We start from the raw sequence: 19,099 nt of genomic DNA on the forward strand, positions 1-19,099 counted from the left end.
GCTACGAACCTCAAACCCACCAACCACTCGGTTGATGAGAAAGATGAGGTAGTCTGTTTCCTTAAAGATTTACCATCTCTGAAACCCTATATGGGGTCCCTACGAGTCAGAATTGACTCTTTGGCAGTAGGTGGGTCCATTGCAGTGTGAAACCACTAGCATTCTTTTTTATTTTTATTTTTTAATGTTTTATTGTGAATTATGTGATAGTTTACATGGGAGAACATTAGTTTTACATTCATCCTATCATATATCGTTTCGTTGCTATGGTTACAATCCCCTCCATGCATCATCAACCAACCAAAGGGTATATATACCCTGCAAGGCTGCCCCCCAGTCGTCAGCACACAGCCCCTCTCCCTCTCTGGATCTAAAGGCCCTAGCTGCTTATGTACCACGTTTTGTTTATCCATTCCTATGTTGATGGGACACTTGAGCTGTGTACGTCTTTTGGTTACTGTGAACAATGCTGCCATGAACATTGGTGGGCATGTGTCTGTTTGGGTTTCTGCTTTCGATACTTTGGTTTACACCTAGGAGTTGGAGTCCTTGCGTGGCACTGGACTGCAAGGTTGGTTTGTACTGCAAGGCCGGCTGCTCAAACTCACCAGCATCTCCTCAGAATGCTATACAGAGCTGCTATGAGTCAGGATGAACTCCATGGCACTTAACAACATCAACAACATCACAGTTCTATGTTTAACTTTTTGAAGAACCACCAAACTATTTTCCAGTAGCGGCTTTTAAGTCAGTATTTTTTCTTCCAAGCAGGCATCTCAGTCCATGCTAGAACAATCTGAGCTGCAGATTAGGGCTGCCTCGAGTTTGGAGGAATTGCTTCGAATCACACACTCCGAGGACTGGAAGCTGTGGAGATGCCGTCTAAAGCTCAAAGATTTCAACAGTGCCGACTCTCGCTCAGTGTCTCATCGGTCCACCAGGTTTGCGGCAACTTTCTATGACATTGAAACACTGAAAGGTAGGTGTGGAGGCCAATCCTTTCTCTTCACCAGATAAATGTGCCAACTCCTTCCAAACATTGGAGGAGGGCAGGCACGAGTCAGAAGGAGATCCTGAGGGAGCCTTTCTTTCACAGTGCAGGCGTCACTTCAGTGTCCTGATTCCCTGTTTACTCAGCAGCGAATCTGATTGAAATCATATTCAATCTGATTTCAACATCAAGACCAACACAAGAGAACAATTCAAAATAGAGAGACAGATTTAACTCAAGGATGTAAAAGGGGGAAAAAAAATCCACAAAGACTGTTCTTAATAGAAATGAAAACAAACCCAAAAAACACTCCTTGGATTTACAAGAAAATAAAACAATTCACCAAAAAGGAGCATTTGCTTGTCATATGTACATTGATAAATACCAATAAATTGTTGTTGTTAAGTGCTATCGAGTAGGTTCTGACTCATACCAACCCTGTATAGAATTTCCGAGGAGCAGCTAGCTGGTGGATTTGAACTGCCAACCTTGTGGTTTGAAGTCCAGTGCTGATCCTGCAGTGCCACACTAGGAGTCCCACAAATAGATTGTTGTTGTTAGGTGCCATCAAGTCGTTACCAACTCATAATGACCCTACACACTGCAGAACGAAACACTGCCTGGTCCTGCGCCAAACTCACAATCGTTGCTATGTTTGAGCCCATTGCTGCTGCCACTGTGCCAATCCATCTCGTTGGGGGACTTCCTCTTTTTCTCAGACCCTCCACTTTACCAAACATAGATTAAATATAGCTTTTAAAAAAAAATTTCTTTCAAATTGTGTGACTTTTAGTAAAAATGAGAAAGTAAAGTTAGAAGCTGAGTTGTAATAATGGAGACTGGTTTTTGTTGTTGTTTAGCGCTGTCAAGTTGGTTCCGACTCATAGAGACACTGTATAAGTTTTCTGAGGAGCAACTGGTGGGTTTGAACCACCAACCTTGCAGTTAGCAGTCTAGTGCTGATCCTACAGCACCACACCAGCACTCTTCTAGTGGTGACTGGTATTACTAGTAAAATAATGGATGGGGAGAATCCTGCTGGACAAAACACTCAAGACTCCTGCCTAGAAAATAGCATCATGGGAAATTGAAGAAATGATCACTCCCTAGGCAAGTATGGTGGCTGGTCACAAGGAGACACTTATACATATGTACTGTGGTGTCATAATGACCGCAATGCTTACCAAAGAAAGTTGTGGGACCTTCCAGTTAGGCGTATCACCCTTTTGGTGGCATGTCAAAACAACACAAGAAGGTCCTCTGGCCATGCTGAGTTGGCATTGTAGATTTGGGTTACATATGATTACTTGGTAGTTGATTGTATTTATTGCTTAGTTAAAAGTGACCACAAAGTCCAAATTATTCTTTTATTTCTCTCTTGAGTGTTCTTTTATTTTTCCATTTGTAAATAGCCAGTGTGGTGCCATAGGTCTCCATTGTTGACTGCACAGGTTGGACCATGTCCATCAGACATACCACGTACATGGGGCTGCAGAAGGCCCTGTGTGCCCATGTGTACAACTGTGCATCTAAGTGAGTTGAAGTGGTTGGAACAACAACCTAGAACCCACTTTAGCTAGGGATTTGAGGCTTGAGTTATTTCTATGTGGTGAGTTAGCATGTTACCTGTAACATGGAGATACTCTTTGAAGATGCAGGTAGACCCATTAAGCCAAGACTGTTGTTAAGTGCCATCGAGTTGGTACTAGGTGATAGTTAGCATGTTACCTGTAACATGGAGATACTCTTTGAAGATGCAGGTAGACCCATTAAGCCAAGACTGTTGTTAAGTGCCATCGAGTTGGTACTAGGTGATAGAAAAGGTCACTAACTCTGACAGGTTCTAAGGAGGAAAGCATGAAAGATGATGGAGATCAGAACTCTTATCAGCTCTCTCCTCATGACATGGGGGCTCATCCAGCTGAGTGAGGAGCAGTAATGAATCCGTGTGCTACGTGGGCTCAGGCTAGTTCCTGGAGCCAGAGAAGTTCTTCTGGGCTGTAGTAAAGAATAGTGGAATGTCTTAGGCTGACTTCTCTAGAGAAGCGAAACTAGTGAAACTTATATATGTACATATGTGTGTGTGTGTGTATGTAAATAGAAGTTTATATCAAGGAAATGGCTCACAACTGTAGAAGTGGGAGAGTCCCAAGTCCGGGTCAGATGAAGTAAGATCAGCAGGTAGGCAGACAGATAATACAGCAAGCCACTGGCTCAAGTCCAAAGAACCAGGGGTTGGAAGACAAGCCAGATGCAAGATCCAGATCATATGCCTGCTCGTAGCCAATCATCATAGAGTTAACTACACTGCTCATAGCCAATCATCATAGAGTTAACTACACTGCTCATAGCCAATCATCATAGAGTTAATTCAACTGTATTAGGCTTCACCATGGGGATTACTACATCTCAACTGCCAAACCACTGGGAATCCTGGCCCAGTCAAGTTGGCACAAAATCTTAACTATCCCATGGAATTAAGGAGGCTGGTAACATTGGTCATAATTAACATGTGCTTTTGATAAAAATCTTACCAGCTCTAATTTTCAAAACTTAGCTTCATAAAAGTGGAAAAAAAAAAAAAAAAAGCAAATGGAAAGCCACCTTTAAGTAGAATCGGAAATAAAGAATGTTGTTGTAAGTTGATTGTTTATTTGTTCAAGGATTCATGATCCCTAATAGTGACCTTGATTTACAGCTAATTGAGCAAATCCTGTCTCATTTTATAGCCCTCAGGCTTTTTAGAGAAATATTCATAATCAGAAAAATTTCAAAGGTTTTTCATGACTCAAGATTTTAGTAGGAAAAAGAAAAAAAAAAATCTTAGGTGAATTGTATAATATCTGTATCTCTTCAGCTACCCAAACATCTTGCATTTTGTGTTTTCAGTGTTTGAAGAAGGAATATATGAGGAAAACTGGGATGAAGGGGGTGGAAATGGAAAAATTGTTTTAAGGGAGTAGTTGAGAGACTGGAGTAACATCTCAAAAAGTAATGTTATATCTGTACTTCAAGCAGAGATGAAACTATGCTAATATATATGGGAATCCAGAGCAGCCTGGGATAAGAACAATATAATTTAGTGTTGCTAGAATAAAGGTGGTACTGGCTTAATGTTTTATCTCACCATTTCTGTGCATCAGGAGCCTAGTCATGGTTTAGTTAGGGGTGTCTTCTTCAAGGTTTCTCAGGAGATGATCTATAATTAAGATGTCAGCTTGGACCACATTCATCCTAAGACTCAATTGTTTCAGGATCCCTTTCCAAGTTCACTCGATGGATGTTGGCAGGATTCAATTCCTCATAAGCTGTTGGACCATTGTCTCAGCTCCTCGTCAGTTGTTGGCCAAAGTCCCAACACGGTAGCTAGCTTCATCAAAATATACAAACCAAGAAGACAAGAGAGAGAGAGTGAGAGATGCCAGAGTGAAAAGAGAGGTTGATGGAAAGGCGGAAGTCAGTCTTTTGTACCATCATCATGACAGTGGCTTCCCATCACTTCTTGCTCTCTTCAGTTCATTGTTGTCGTTTCTAAGTGCCATTGAGTCGATTCCGACTCATAGTGACCCTGTATAGGGTTTCCAAGGAGCAGCTGGTGGGTTTGAACTGCTGACCTTGTAGTTCACAATCCAGGGCTGATCCTACAGCACCACTTCAGGAGTCCATTCAGTGTATCAGAAGCAATGAACTAGACCCAGTCCACAGCCAGGGAACAGGCTGACCCAAGGGAGGGGATACTACGAGGAAAGGATTTTGGGGAGTGAATTTAGCAGCAGCACCGCCACAAGAGGGTTTTCACCCCCCTCCAACATAGGATAAACTCTGCAGTTCCATAGCAAGGATGTCTTAAAATGTTGTCCATATCATATAATTTACTCTTTTCCCAAAAACACCCATAGAGAGGCCTATCCAATATTAAGTATCAACATGGCAAAATCAGTTTTAAAAATAGCTAATTTATGAGAGCAACACAAATACTGCTTCATGGGAAAGATTGGCTTTTGATTTCCAGAGGCCTTTTTCTCTCTTTCTTTTTTCCTCCAATTAGCTAGACTAACCAGCTTCATTTCAAATGATGCGATTTTCTAGCCTGGAGTCTTGATTGTTCGTCGAGCAAGATACCACCACCACCACCCCCTATTATTTTCCCAGTAATGCCAGTCTCCATTAGGAGTCCTGGTGCGGAGCATGGGACTGCTAACCACAAGGTTATTTAATGAAGACCTGTGTAGCACACTGGTTAAGTGCTCAGCTACTAACAGAAAGGTTGGCAGTTCAAACCCAGCAGCTACTCAGCAGCAGAACAAAGTGGCAATCCGCTTCTGTAAAAATTCAAATCCACTGTCTTTAAGTCCATTCTGACCTTATAGGACAAAGTGAAACTGCCCCAGAGGGTTTCTGACGCTGTGACTCTCTGTTCTTCTGAAGACTGGCTGGTGGGTTCAAACCTTTCTATTAGCAGCGCAATGCTTAACCCACTGCTCCACTAGGACACTTTCTGTAAAGATTACAGCCTCAGAAACCCTATAGGGCAGTTCTAATCTGCCCTAAAAAGTCAATATGAGTCAGAATTGAATTTGCGGCAACAGGTATAGTTTTTTAAGTAACCAACAGACTGTATTTCTTGATGGTACCTAAACCTATCCATACCTTGCTGAATAAAAGCAATTCTATCCAGTTATATCCTGTAAATTGCTTAATAAATAGCATTGACATGTTATTTCAAAGAGCCCAGATGGCATAGTACGTTAGGAGTTGGCCTGCTAACCGCAAGGTCAACAGTTTGAATCCACCAGCTGCTCTACAGGAGAACTCATCGATGAGGCTTTCTCTTCCCGTGAATATTTATGGCCTCGGGTCACTGTGAGTTGGAACCGCCTCGATGGCACGCCACCACCAGCACCCTATGTTATTTCTCTATGTACTTCCTTTTATTTCCTTGTTGTTGCTGTTGTTAAATGCTGTCGAGTCTGTTCTGATTCATAGAGACCCTGTATAGGGTTTCTAAGAAGCAGCTGGGGACCTTGAACCACCGACCTTGCAGGTCCAGTGCTTTATCCTACAGCGCCATACCAGGATTTCATTTACTTAGTGGTCAGTTTTTCCAGATGTATCCAATGTCATTATATACTATAAAGAAAAGTAAAGGAACTACATTCTCTGAATGTTTAAGAAGGTATCCTAGTGGTGCAATGATGAAAGGGCTTGGCCGCTAACCGAAAGTAGGTTTGAACCACTGACCTGGTGGTTAGCAGCCCAGTGCTGATCCTACAGTGACAACATGAATGTGTTAGACCTACGTAACCCTGAGCTACAAGCTCGCTTCCTCTCCACAGCTATAGACGAGGAGTGGCAGAAAACCCAGTGCAGCCCGAGGGAGACATGCGTGGAGGTGGCCAGCGAGCTGGGGCAGAGCACCAACACATTCTTCAAGCCTCCCTGCGTGAACGTGTTCCGCTGTGGCGGCTGCTGCAATGAAGAGAGTTTGGTCTGCGTCAACACCAGCACCTCGTACATCTCCAAGCAGGTAGGAGGCCGTCAGTCAGCGGGCCCTCCCCCAGGTCGGCCTGGTGACTCTAATGGTGCTGTGTTGGCAGCCACCTTGCTACCTTGCCACCAAGCGCCCTGCTCAGTGCTTGATGTGTGTTATCTCATTTAAGTCCTGAACTAAGCGGCAAAGGTAAGTATTTTATTAGCCCCTTCAAGAGATGAGAAAATAGAGGCTCAGAGAGGTAACTTCCCCAAAGTCACTAGGCTAGTGAGAGGCCGAACTGGGGTTCAAACCCATGTCCACGAGGCTCCAGAGCCTGAACTCAATTCAGTTATTCTCTCTCTGAAGCTATAATGTCAAGAACTGGAAACCCATATAGCCATGACTGGAGCAAAGTGTTAGGAAACAAGACAGCTTCGCGGTCTGAAGGTTGGGTTCTGTGTTGCTCAGTTGCAGTGAGCACGATGAATTTGATGAGGAGGGTGGGCAGGCTTAGGGGAATGAGGAAGGGCCATGGAGGCACGAGGTTAACAATCTCACCCTTAGATTGATAAGGCAAGGGGAGGGGGCAGTATGGGCACTTAGAGAGAAATGGATTGCAGGAGTGGTGGCCACAGGGCCACCTAGCCTGGCAAAGAGGCCCGATAAGTGAAGGTCACTCTCTTTAGGCACAGAGTCAGGTGAAGAAGGAAGGTTAGAGGATGGCGTCTCGGGAGGGACAAACCAAGACTGTCCAGCACAAAAGAGCTTTGAACATAGTTCCACAATCCCCATGGAAGAAAGCACCTCTCCATCTTTTCAAATCCCCTTTGTTCTCACTCAGTTTTTCATTCTGTCACTACAATATTGTTTTCAAATATAAGTCAAGTCAGTGCTGCACAGGGGAGCAGTAGTAACACACTTAAGAAAATGATCTTAAAAACCCACAAATCAAATGACATCCCTTTTGATTGTTGTTGTTGTTAAGCACCGTTGAGTCGGTTCCGACCCATAGTGACCCTGTACAGGGTTTCCAAGGCTGGAAATCTTTACGGGAGCAGAAAGCCTTAACTTTCTCCCGCGGAGCAGCTTGTAGTTTCGAACTGCTGACCTTGCGGTTCACAGCCCAGCTCGTAACCACTACGCTACCAGAGCTCCTTTGAGTCTGTTCTGATTCATAGCTCCCCTATATAGGGTTTCCAAGGAGCGGCAGGTGGATTTGAGCCTCCAATCTTGCAGTTAGCAGTCCAGTGCTTATTCTACAGCACCACACCCCATTGTAATAGGTTAACTATCCTTAACTGTAACTACCCATTCCCCAAATAGCCCTTAAATTGGAGTGTTTCTTCATTTACCTCCTTTTACAGAATCTTGGAGCTTCTGGAAGCTCTGACCACTACTGTTTGACAATTTAGGCGGGGGAGATGATTCAAGGATGACTCAGCCCCAACTATTGGCAGAAGCAAAGCTTGCAGACCAGCTATACCCTGGGGTATAGCTGGAACATTGTATGTCAGAAGGTGAAGTTTCTGCAAAGTAAACATTCTAAAAACAGTCTCTTCCTTAGACTCATGTGAGTTCCATTACACGTTGAAAGAGCAAACACAGTTTTAATGGATTGTTTCCACTTACGAAACAGTTGAGCGCTTTATTGTGTCTACCGCACTCAACAAATGAGTATTTTAAAGAGTGTACGTCAGTATAAGTATACAGCAGATTTTCTTTTCAAATATGTGTGTTTCAACACCATTCAACTGACCCACTGCTCTCAAGTAGAGTCTGACTCAGAGCAACTCTATAGAACAGAATAGTGCGGCCCTGGAGGGCTTCCAAGACTAAATTTTTACGAGAGCAGACAGCTTCATCTTTCTCCTGTGGAACGGCTGGTAGGTTTGAAGCGCTGGCCTTGTGGTTAGCAGCCCAGTGCTTACCCACTACTCCATCAGTGTTCTTTTTGAACACTGGTTAATAAAAACAAAACAAAACAACAAAACTGCCTCTCACCCCAAAGTTGTGGGCTAAGTGAATACTCTGTATAATGAGAAGTGCATGGCAGGATGATAGAATAGAAATCAAGCTCAAATTCTTCTGTACATTATAGAACCACTCTAGAAACCAAGTAATTGACATTTCTGTGAGTTCTGCTGGCCAAGGTCCCAGATGGCTTCTTCTTGTGGCATCAATTTCCTTTCTTTAAAGCAATAAAACGGATTCCTAAGAGCTTCACCTCTGACTTTAGAGTAGATTCCTATTGCTGCTGTTAATTGCTGCCGAGTCGGTTCCAACTCATACCAGCCCTGTATAGGGTTTCTGAGGAATGGCTGGTGAGTTTGAACCGCCAACCTTGTGGATCAAATCAACTTTGTGGTACAGTGTCCTATCCTCCAGCACCACACCAGGACTCCTTAGAGTAGATCACCCAGCTTCAAATCCCCTCTCTCCTAACCAATAGCTGTGTGGCTTTAGGCAAGTTATACAATCTCTGTGTATATCTGTAAGGATGGGGATAGTAAAACACCCACCCCATAACATTGTTATAAGGGCTAAGTGGATTCATAGAAAAATACTTACAGCAGGGTCTGGCATACGGAGACATAGGAAGAATAACATAAGTGTGCGCTCTAATTATTCGTGTATGCACGATCTTGCATCAGTCAGCTATTAGTACACAGCACTGAGTAACAAATGCCCTAACACTCAGCAGCTTCAAACAGCAATTCTCACTCATGTGCCCAAGTTTGATTATTGGAGAGTGAGCCAGGCAGGGTTGGATGCTCAGCTGCAGGTTCCGGTCTGCTCCCGGGGTTCTTCATCCTTTGGACCAGCGGCCAGCCAGATCTTGTTTTCCTCATGACTGTGGCATACACAGCAGAGAACACGTCTCACAATCCATGCACTGTTCAAGTTTGTCCTTATGGCATTGACCAAAGCAGGACCAAGTCCAAGGTCATCGGACAGAAAACTTTAGTCCTTCAGTGGAGATGGTATGGGAAAGGAAAAGGAAATAGTTTCAAACAATGAACAAATCTGCCCAAATTTCAAAGAATCTTAATACCCATAACCTCATTTCATCGTTACAATGCTGCTTTCCAAGGGTACCAGAGACACCAGAAAGTAAAGCGGTTTGACCAAACTTAAACACTTGGCCAAGTTGGCAACAACCCTGTTCTCCCAACTCACAGCTTTCTTGCATGCCGCTGCTTATCATTATTGGCTGTATTCTTAATGGTCAACTTTGCTAAAGTTAATACCATTAAAGGATAAAGACAATCATGTTTTTGTTGTTTAGAAATTGGGTTTTAGAAATACATAGGTATTCATGGTTATCTTTCCTGCCATAGCTCTTTGAGATTTCAGTACCTTTGACATCAGTACCAGCATTGGTGCCTGTGAAAGTCGCCAATCATACAGGCTGTAAGTGCGTGTCAACGGCTCCCCGCCGTCCACATTCAATTATCAGAAGGTCCGTCCAGCTCCCGGAAGAAGATCGGTAAGCTATTCTTTTACTCAATTGCACACGTTCTTGCCTTTGTTAAAGCTGTATGCAGAGTACTTCCCATTTGATGACTGTAAACTTATTGCTGTTCTGCCAAGTTCTTTAGCCTTTAGCGCTACTGGTAATACGTTTTTGACAAACATATTTTATATTAAGTGCTAGATGAGTATTGCAGTAGGACCAAAAAAAACTGCGCATGGCTCTTTGTGAACTCCTATGTTCTTAATATGAAATGTCTATTACACTGGTGGAGTCCTGGTGAGGCGCTGGACTGCTAATCCCAGAGGTTGGTGGTTCAAACCCACCAGCCACTCCTTGGAAACCTTATATAGGGCTGGTATGAGTCAGAACTGACTCGACAACACTCAAGAATATTGTTGTTGTTAGGTGCCATCGAATCGGTACCGACCCATAGCGACCTTATGCACAGCAGAACGAAACATTGCCCGGTCCTGGGCCAACCTCATTACTGTTGCCACGCTTGAGTCCATCGATGATGCCACTTGACCAATCCATCTCATTGGAAGTCTTCCTCTTTTTCTCTGACCCTCCACCTTACCAAACATGATATTCTTCTCCAGCGCCTGGTCCCTTCTGACAATATGTCCTAAGGATGAGAGACGAAGTCTGGCCATCTTGGCCTCCATGGAGCACTCTGGCTATACTTCTTCCACAACGTATTTATTGGTTTTTTGGCAGCCCATGGCACTTTTAATATTCTCCTCCAACACCATAACACAAAAACGTCAATTCTTCTACGGTCAAGAATAACAGCAACAAAACACATCACAGTAGTGGAATCCCTGGGTGATGCAAATGGTTATAACTACTAACCTAAAGGGTGGTGGTTTGAACTTACCCAGTGGTGCCATGAAAGAAAACCCTGGTGATCTGCTTTCAAAAACATTGTTGTTGTTGTTGTCAGGTGCCATCGAGTCGGAACCGACTCATAGCGACCCCATGCACAGCAGAACGAAACAATGTCCGATCTTGGGCCAACCTCACTACTGCTGCCACACTTGAGTCCATCAATGATGCCACCTGGCCAATCCATCTCGTTAGGGGTCTTCCTCTTTTTCTCTGACCCTCCACCTTACCCAGCATGACATCCTTCTCCAGCGACTGTTCCCTCCGGACAATATGTCCAAATTTTTATATGTCCAAAAACATTATAGCCTAGAAAACCCTATGGAGCCGTTCTACTTCTGTAAGACATGGGATTGCCAACAGTCAGACTCAACTCAATGGCAATGGGCTTTAATACAGTTGTCAAAATGTGCTCCGGCCTTCAGTTTGACAAACGCTCCCTTTTCCAGACCAGTAATCAACAAAACTCACCTCAAGCTGTTTCTATGTTTAAATCTTGAAATTGGAAAGTGGTGAAATGACTGGTTTCTGACATTCCTTCTCATGATTTCCAAATGGAAAAGTTTCTATTTAAATTAAAATGACTGAAAATTCATTTGATGTGCATTTCTTTTTCTTGAGAGTATTTTGTGATTCTTCATAAGACAAATTATGACACTTCGAAGTGTTCTGCAACCCAAATTAGGAATACTGATTTGGAAAAGAGCAAAGTAATGTAGAGAAGCAGATGAAGGGCATATTACAAACACTGAAGGAAATCATAAAGGAACAAATTGGCTACAGACATTTTGCAAAAGTGAAGCAATAAACGTGTTGTGTGAGAGAGAGTAGAGGTTAAAAAGGTGAGCCAGTGGTTATATATAAAATCACATGGAGCCTAGAAGACCATGGATGGCACAAAAGGTCACTAGGCTGATAACAGAAGGGTTGGTAGTTTGAGTCACCTAAAAGGCACTGGTGTGGCGCTGTGGGTTAATGCGCTAGACTGCAAAGTCATTGGAACTGTAAGGTCTGTGGTTGCAGCTCACCAGCCGCTCCTTGGAAACCCTATACAGGGTCGCTATGGGTTGGAATCGACTCGATGGCACTTCACAACAACAAAGGCACCCCAAGGACCCCTGGTGGTGCTGCAGGATAAGCATTGGGCTGTTCATCGCAGGATTGTCAGTTTAAACCCACAAGCCAATTCTTGGGAGAAAGATGAGGTTGTCTGCTCCCAGAAAACATTGCCAGCAGTGGCAACCTTAGAGAGCAGTTCTACTCTGTCCTACAGGGTCACTGTGCGTCGGAATAAACTCTCAGGCAGTGGTTACTTGGTTCGAGTCTGTTTATCTGCTTCCAAAACTCCGTCACTGAAAACGCTGGGGAACACAGTTTTACACATTGTGTCGCTGCGAATCGGTTGATTTGGCAATACCTGGTACTGGTAGCATCGAGGCCGGAAGACACCTCTACCTCTCTTACCCACAAACAAAAGCTAATAAAAGAGGACTGTTGGTTTTCTCCCAGTTTCCATTATCCTGGACAAAGCTCTCCTCTCCGTTTTACAGAAGGTAGTGTTTAGGAGCGATGCTAGAACAGTATTCACATCTGGTAAATAAACTCTGTTGTCAGCTATAATTTGTATACTCTCTAATACCAATCTTCCCAAAAAGGTGGTAACTTTTCCAAACGACAGTTTAGTTTCCAAATCGATGGTACAGAATTTCAGAATTACCATCTCTTACTGTACAGCCCATTCAGAAATATCAGTTAACAGTTGTTGCGGTTGTTATTATGTGCTGTCGAGTCAGCTCTGACTCATAGCGACCCTATACACAACAGAACTAAACACTGCCCAGTCCTGCGCCCCCCTCCCAGTCATTGTTACGCTAGAGTCCACTGGTGCTGCCACTGTGCCAATCCATCGTCTTGGGGGTCTTGCTCTTTTTCGCTGACCTTCCATTTTACCCAGAATAATGATGATATGTCCAAAGGATGAGAGACATGTTTTGTTGTTAAGTGCCATCGAGTCGGTTCTAACCTATAGCAACCCCTGTATAGGGTTTCCTAGGAGTGCCTGGTGAGCTTGAACTGCTGACCTTGTGGTCCAAACCGAGTTTGCAGTCCTGTGTATGAACCCACAGTGCCATACCAGGACGCAGGGAGACATGTTAAGATGTTCCAAATATATGATTACCCTTTAAAGCGTCTAAATCTGGTTCATTGTTTTCTTTTACTAGGTGTCCCCATTCCAAGAAACTCTGTCCTGTGGACATGCTATGGGATAGCAAAAAATGTAAATGTGTGTTACAGGAGGAGAATCCCCTTGGAGGAATGGAAGGTAATTATTGTTGTCAGGTGTCCTTGAGGCTGTCCCTGCATCATCCTCATAGTTCTTGTCATGCTTGAGCCCATGGTTGCTAACACTGTGTTCAATCCATCTCCTTGGAGGTCTTCCTCCTGTTTTTTGCTGACCCGCCATTTTGCCTTCTCCTAGGACTGGTCCTTCTCCTGGGACTGGTCCCTCCTGACAACATGCCCAAGTATGAGAGATGAAGTGTGGCCATCTCGGCTTCAAGGCACTTTCAATATTCTCCTCCAACACCATAACTCAAATGCATCAATTCTTCTAAGGTCTTCCTTCTTCACTGTCCTGCTTTCACATGCATATGAGACTTGGGCCAGGCGCACCTTAATCCTCAAACTGACATCTTTGCTGTTGGCTACTGGAGGCAGCGTGGAAGGGACACATGGGAGAGGCTGGGGACACGTAAGAGAGGAAGCCAGACAGGCCTCCAGGGGTGGAGTGGAAGGACCTTGTGAGCTTGATCTAGAGCCTGAATGTGTTGCTAAGTGCCAAGCAGGAGATTGACACTACCCATGTGAATTGCAGTGACATCAGCCTAGTGGCCACGTAGAAGAAAATGGGCTGGTATGGATGGGTTGGCATGAGAAGAAGCAGGGGATCTTTATGGAAACTAGCAATGATCGACATGAGAGGCGGGGTTTGCCTACATCACCATCACTTCATCCCTCATGATCCCATTCCTGTGGGCCAAGTTCATTGTCACTTCCTCCGTGACCCCTTCAAATTGATGATATACACTGAGCATCTTGTCTATACCCATGACTGTTGAGTCACCTGCCTTGTTTCCACAGCGCCTCCTCTGTTCTGATTGCACATATTTGGGTTACGGAATCTGAGTCCAGTTTCATTTCATCTTGCTAGATCCAAGTCATTACTGTCAATTATTTTATTTTTAAAGAAAAAATTGAGAGGTCCTGCCTCTGTATTTTAAAGTATGCAGTACTTCTCTTCCATCCTCAAGAGGGCCACACTTTTAAAAAGTTACTTTGCAAAGTGTCATCAAGTTCTTCATTAAAATGATAAAGGGTGGAGTATGGAGGACAAAACATCTTTATCCCATCATCAACCTTCCTGTGGTTGTTAAGTGCTGTCAAGCTGACTCAGAGGAGCAGTTGGTGAGCTTGAACCACCAACCTTGAGGTTCAAACCGACCTTGCAGTCCAGTGCATTAGCCCACAGCACCACACCAGGACTCCCATCAACCTCCCTAAGGATTGAAATCCATATTTTTTCAGGGTATTTCACACCTTGAATCCTGGTGTGGCTCTGTAGGATAAACAATGGATTTCTCACCAAAATGTCAGCAGTTCAAACCAACACAATCACTATGCGTCGGAACTGACTCAATGGTACTTGACAACCACCACCACCACCCTTGGCTAGTTGCTGATTTACCCAGCTCCCCTGTGTCCTGTACGTGTTGTGTTCCTTTGAACTTGCCCAGACTGATAGTGAGAACAGTCCTTGACAATAACCCTACCGGAGTTCAGAGAACATATGTGGACTGTTCCTTTAAGACACTCTGCCCAAGAACAGAACTGGTTACACCTAAAAGGTTTTTGCGTGGATCTCTGCTGCCACCTAGTGATCAATGCATGAGTTTTAAGGGCTTAGCCTTCAGAAGTTCCTGGGTGATGCAAATGCTAACGTGCTTGTATGTTGCTTATTGAAAGGTTGGAAGTTCAAGTACACTCAAAGGCAGCTTGGAAAAAAGTTGTGGCGGACTACTACTACAAAAAAATAAATAAATTAAAAATTAAAAAACCAGCCATTGGAAACCTTATGGGGCATAGTTATACTCTAACACAAATGGGGTCATCAGAAGTCAAAATCAGCTCCATGGCAACTGGTTAAAAACTCATGACTCTTTGAGTCACTAAAGCAGAGTCCAACTCATATGATCCTTGGCCCCCTATATTTATTATTGATAACTGCAGGGAGAATTTTCCAGTTTTAACAAGTCACTAACCTTAAAAGCTCTGAAAATGTTATCCAAAAAATATTTTTCATCTCAAGCTCAAGAACTCACGTAAGTTTCACCATTGTACTATAAATTCTAAAGCAAATCTCCATCCCTCTATGAAGGGGTGAGGGACTCAAATCTTTCAGAAAGGGGAAATCCAACTTATTTTAAGATACTGTAAACTAGGCAGCCTAGGGGTCATATGATCCGGGCTCAGTTACCCAAACACTTTTCTATTTCTGTTTAGAGCACTCTCATCTCCGGGAACTGGCGCTCTGCGGGCCGCACATGAAGTTTGATGAAGATCGTTGTCAGTGTGTCTGTAGAGCACCGTGTCCCCAAGATCTCATTCAGCACCCGGAAAACTGCAGTTGCTTTGAGTGCAGAGAAAGTCCAGAGAGCTGCTGTCAGAAGCAAAAGATCCTTCACCCAGACACCTGCAGGGGAATAGCCGTTCCACTTTCGCCTTGATTCCATACATCCACATGGAATATAAATGTAAATGCCATTGCAAAGAACAATTTTTGGGGGGGTAATAAAAGAGATTTGGTAACTAGGGAATAAAAAAGAGCATATACTTCTGGTGTGGCACTGTAGGATCAGCACTGGATATGAACCACAAGTTCGACAGTTAAAACTCACTAGCTGCTACTTGGAAACCCTATACAGGGTCACTATCAGTCGGAACTAACCCGACAGCACTTAACAACAAAAGAGTGATGGTTAATTATGAAATCAAGAAAATATAAGACGCCCCTGTAGCATAGTGGATTGCAAACTGGGATGCTAACCATAAAGTCAGCAGTTCAAATCTATTAGCCACTCCACAGGAGACAAATGAGGCTTTCTGCTCCCATAAAGATTTACAGTTTTGGAAACCCTATACAGGGTCTCTATTAGTCAGAACAGATTCGGTGACACACAACCACAACCAACCTCAGATCCCTGGTGTCTCTGTAGGATAAACAGTGGACTGCTAACAGGAAGATTGGTAGTTCAAACCCAACAGCAGCTGTCTAGTCCTGTAAAGATTTACTATCTCAGAAACTTTAGATAGGTCAGCTATGATATGTAAATTTGTGAAACAATCTATCTATCTATCTATCTATCTATCTATCTATCTATCTATCTATCTATCTAGTCCAAGGTCGGTGGTTCAAACTTACCAGCTGCTCCTCAGAAACACTTTACAGGCAACTCCACGACACTAAAACAGCAACATGAGTCAGAATTAACTTGTTGGCATTAGTTAGTTCAGCTGCTAACTAAAAAGTTGGAGGTTCTAGTCACCTAGAGGTACCTTGGAAGAAAGGGCTGGCGTTTTGTTTCTGAAAACTCAGCCATTGAAAACCTTATGGAGCACAGTTCTATTCTGACACACATGGGGCTGCCATGAGCAGACTTGTCTCAGCAGTAACTAGTTGGTTTATATTGATTTGTTGTTGTTGTCTAGTGCTGTCAAGTTGGTTCCAACACATAGCGACACTGTATAGCGTTTCCAAGAAGCAGCTGGTGGGTTTGAACTGTCAACCTTGTGGTTAGTCCAGTGCTGATCCTAAAGTGCCATTTCTAAACTGAAAGAGGGGTTTCAGATCAGCAAACACTTTGGTTCAATCTCTCACATTATAGGTATGTATGTTGCTGTATGCCTTCAAGTCAGTTCAACCTCATAGCAACCCTATATAGGGGTTCCCAGAGCAGCTAGTGGGTTTGAACTGGTGACCTTGCAGTTATCAGTTCAGTTGTGCATACCAGTCCAGATATGTATGCATATGTGTATATTTTTACTTTGATGGCTTAAATCAGAACAGAATCATTCCTTTGAATTCAAACCTTAATTCTGAAATCTCCTGTTTATTTCCTTTTGCCACAGCTGTGAGAACGATCGCTCCTTTCACATCCACCAGAACATGTGCTAATGGAAAACCCGCATATGCAAAGCACTGATGCTTTCCAAAGGAAAAAACGAGCTGCCCATGGGTTCCAAAGCCCAAAACAGCTCTGAATCTGCTTTTGCTCTCATGTTCCCCACCCCCCTGCCATTGTAAACAGCATGCTGCTTTGCCAAGTTGAAATCACTGTTTCTCCCAGGTGTCAGAAAAAATCCACTGTTCATAGTGTCAGGGTGAATCCCCAGCCTTGCAACACCTGCTAAGTAGTCCATGGCTCATGATAGATGTCTTCTAGCTGAAGATTCCTCCTCCTCACAAAGGATTGAAGAACAGAAATGGCGTGTCACCATGTGTTTGTTGTTGTTGTTGTTAAGTGCCGTCGAGTTGATGCTGACTCATAGCGACCCCAGTATAGGGTTTCTGAGGCATCATCTATTTCCCGTGGAATGCCTGGTGGGCTCGGACCACTGACCTTGTGGTTTGCAGCCCAGTGTTTATCATGCAGAGCCACCACGTTCCCCATCACAGTTTGGTGGTGAATAAAGAATCGTCCTGGGGTGGTGACAGGTACCATATGATGACTGATTACTCCAAGCACATCAGGAAATTCTATGTAGCCTCTGAGTCCTTTGCTCTTGTGAATTATTGGGGTTCTCTCGTCTACATAATTTGGTTCATAAGACCCGCACTGATTTTCTGAGTACTCCCCAGCTTGTAGTTTCCAAGTCTACTGAACTATTGTTCAAGGTTTCATATTTAAGTGTATTTAAAGAAAATAAACACCATTATTCAGGCCATAAACTCTCGTGTAATTCTACGTGCTTCCACTCTAAATTTTAGGCTAAAGCAAACACAGGTTTTTAAGAGAAAATAATTTAGAAGTCGGAGGTGGAGAGAGATGGGAAGTTTGAGAAACTGATCGCTGGGAACCTTAAGGCTTTATACCAGAGTAGGCAAACATGACCTAAGAGCACACTGCGAATCCTCCTTTCCTTTGAGATTAAATGAAACTTGACTAACCCCCTAACCTGTCATGGAAGCGAACCTACCAGATGCCCCTGACATCTTGGAAAGCCAAGATTTCTTCTGGCTGCCTCTAGCTTCACGTTTCTGCACTTGCTGAAACTCTCAGCCTCATCACATCTCAGCTCTGTTCCACGGCTGTCCAGAAAGGGCGAGGAAGCCTTTGGATGTCACTTGTCTCTCTCACAAACAAATTCCATAAATAGCTTGTTGGTGAAGGTTGGAAAAGTTGGCGTACTGCATCAGCAAAGCAAATAACTTGCAAATTTAGAAGCAAGGCAAATCAATTAAAATTTGCTGCCCCTCCCATAACATCTTTCATAGATAGATAAATTGCACACATATGCATCTTACATATATGTACATACATTAACCAGTTGCCATTAAGTCATTTCACATTCTTGGTGACCCATGGATGTCAGGGCAGAACTGAGCTCCATAGGGTTTTCAATGGCTGATGATTTTTGCTTCTTTTACTTTCTTCCCAGGTACTCATGGGAGGACTTAAACATTCACTTAGCAGCTTAGCACACTAACTATTCGTGCTACCCAAGGAGCTCTGGTAGCGTAGTGGTTACAAGACAGGCTGCTAACCTCATGGTCAGCAGTTCGAAACTAGCTGCTGTTCTGCGGGAGAAGAAGAGGCTTTCTGCTCCTGTAAAGATTCACTGCCTCAGAAACCCTATGCAGGGTCACTGTGAGTCGGAAGCGACTCCACAGTACACCATCACCACTACCCAAGGACATCATATCTTGTTGTATAGTTGTCATACTAATAGTGCTGCAATGTGGTTGAAATTGAAACAAAAATAAGTGAGAAGCCCCAAGAGGTACAATCAAACACAAGTGTCCAGGAATCTATTAATGAGCTAGCATCGATCATGAATCTGTGTCTAAAGCAGAGTGGTGGGAAGTCCCCTCGAGAAAGTGTTCAAACTAAGACAAATTATAGGTATATGATTCGGATGTTGCAACTCTAGAAATGAATTTCATTAACATTTATTCCCAAATATTTATGAGATGAAAGATATCCAAAAAGATTCTGCC

At 43.6% G+C, this 19,099-nt stretch overlaps 1 protein-coding gene across 1 annotated transcript; it reads left to right on the forward strand.

Moving 5' to 3' along the window:
- Positions 1 to 474: 474 nt before the first annotated feature.
- FIGF (c-fos induced growth factor (vascular endothelial growth factor D)) lies at positions 475 to 17,142 on the forward strand. Its single transcript, XM_006835691.1, is given in 8 exon segments — positions 475 to 484; positions 749 to 979; positions 6,328 to 6,518; positions 9,803 to 9,951; positions 13,047 to 13,147; positions 15,385 to 15,580; positions 17,012 to 17,099; positions 17,101 to 17,142. Coding segments are annotated over 8 exon segments (1,008 nt in total).
- The last annotated feature ends 1,957 nt before the right edge of the window (positions 17,143 to 19,099 follow it).

Source organism: Chrysochloris asiatica, unplaced genomic scaffold (genome assembly GCF_000296735.1).
Source record: "Chrysochloris asiatica unplaced genomic scaffold, ChrAsi1.0 scaffold00018, whole genome shotgun sequence".
Classification (NCBI taxonomy): domain Eukaryota; kingdom Metazoa; phylum Chordata; class Mammalia; order Afrosoricida; family Chrysochloridae; genus Chrysochloris; species Chrysochloris asiatica.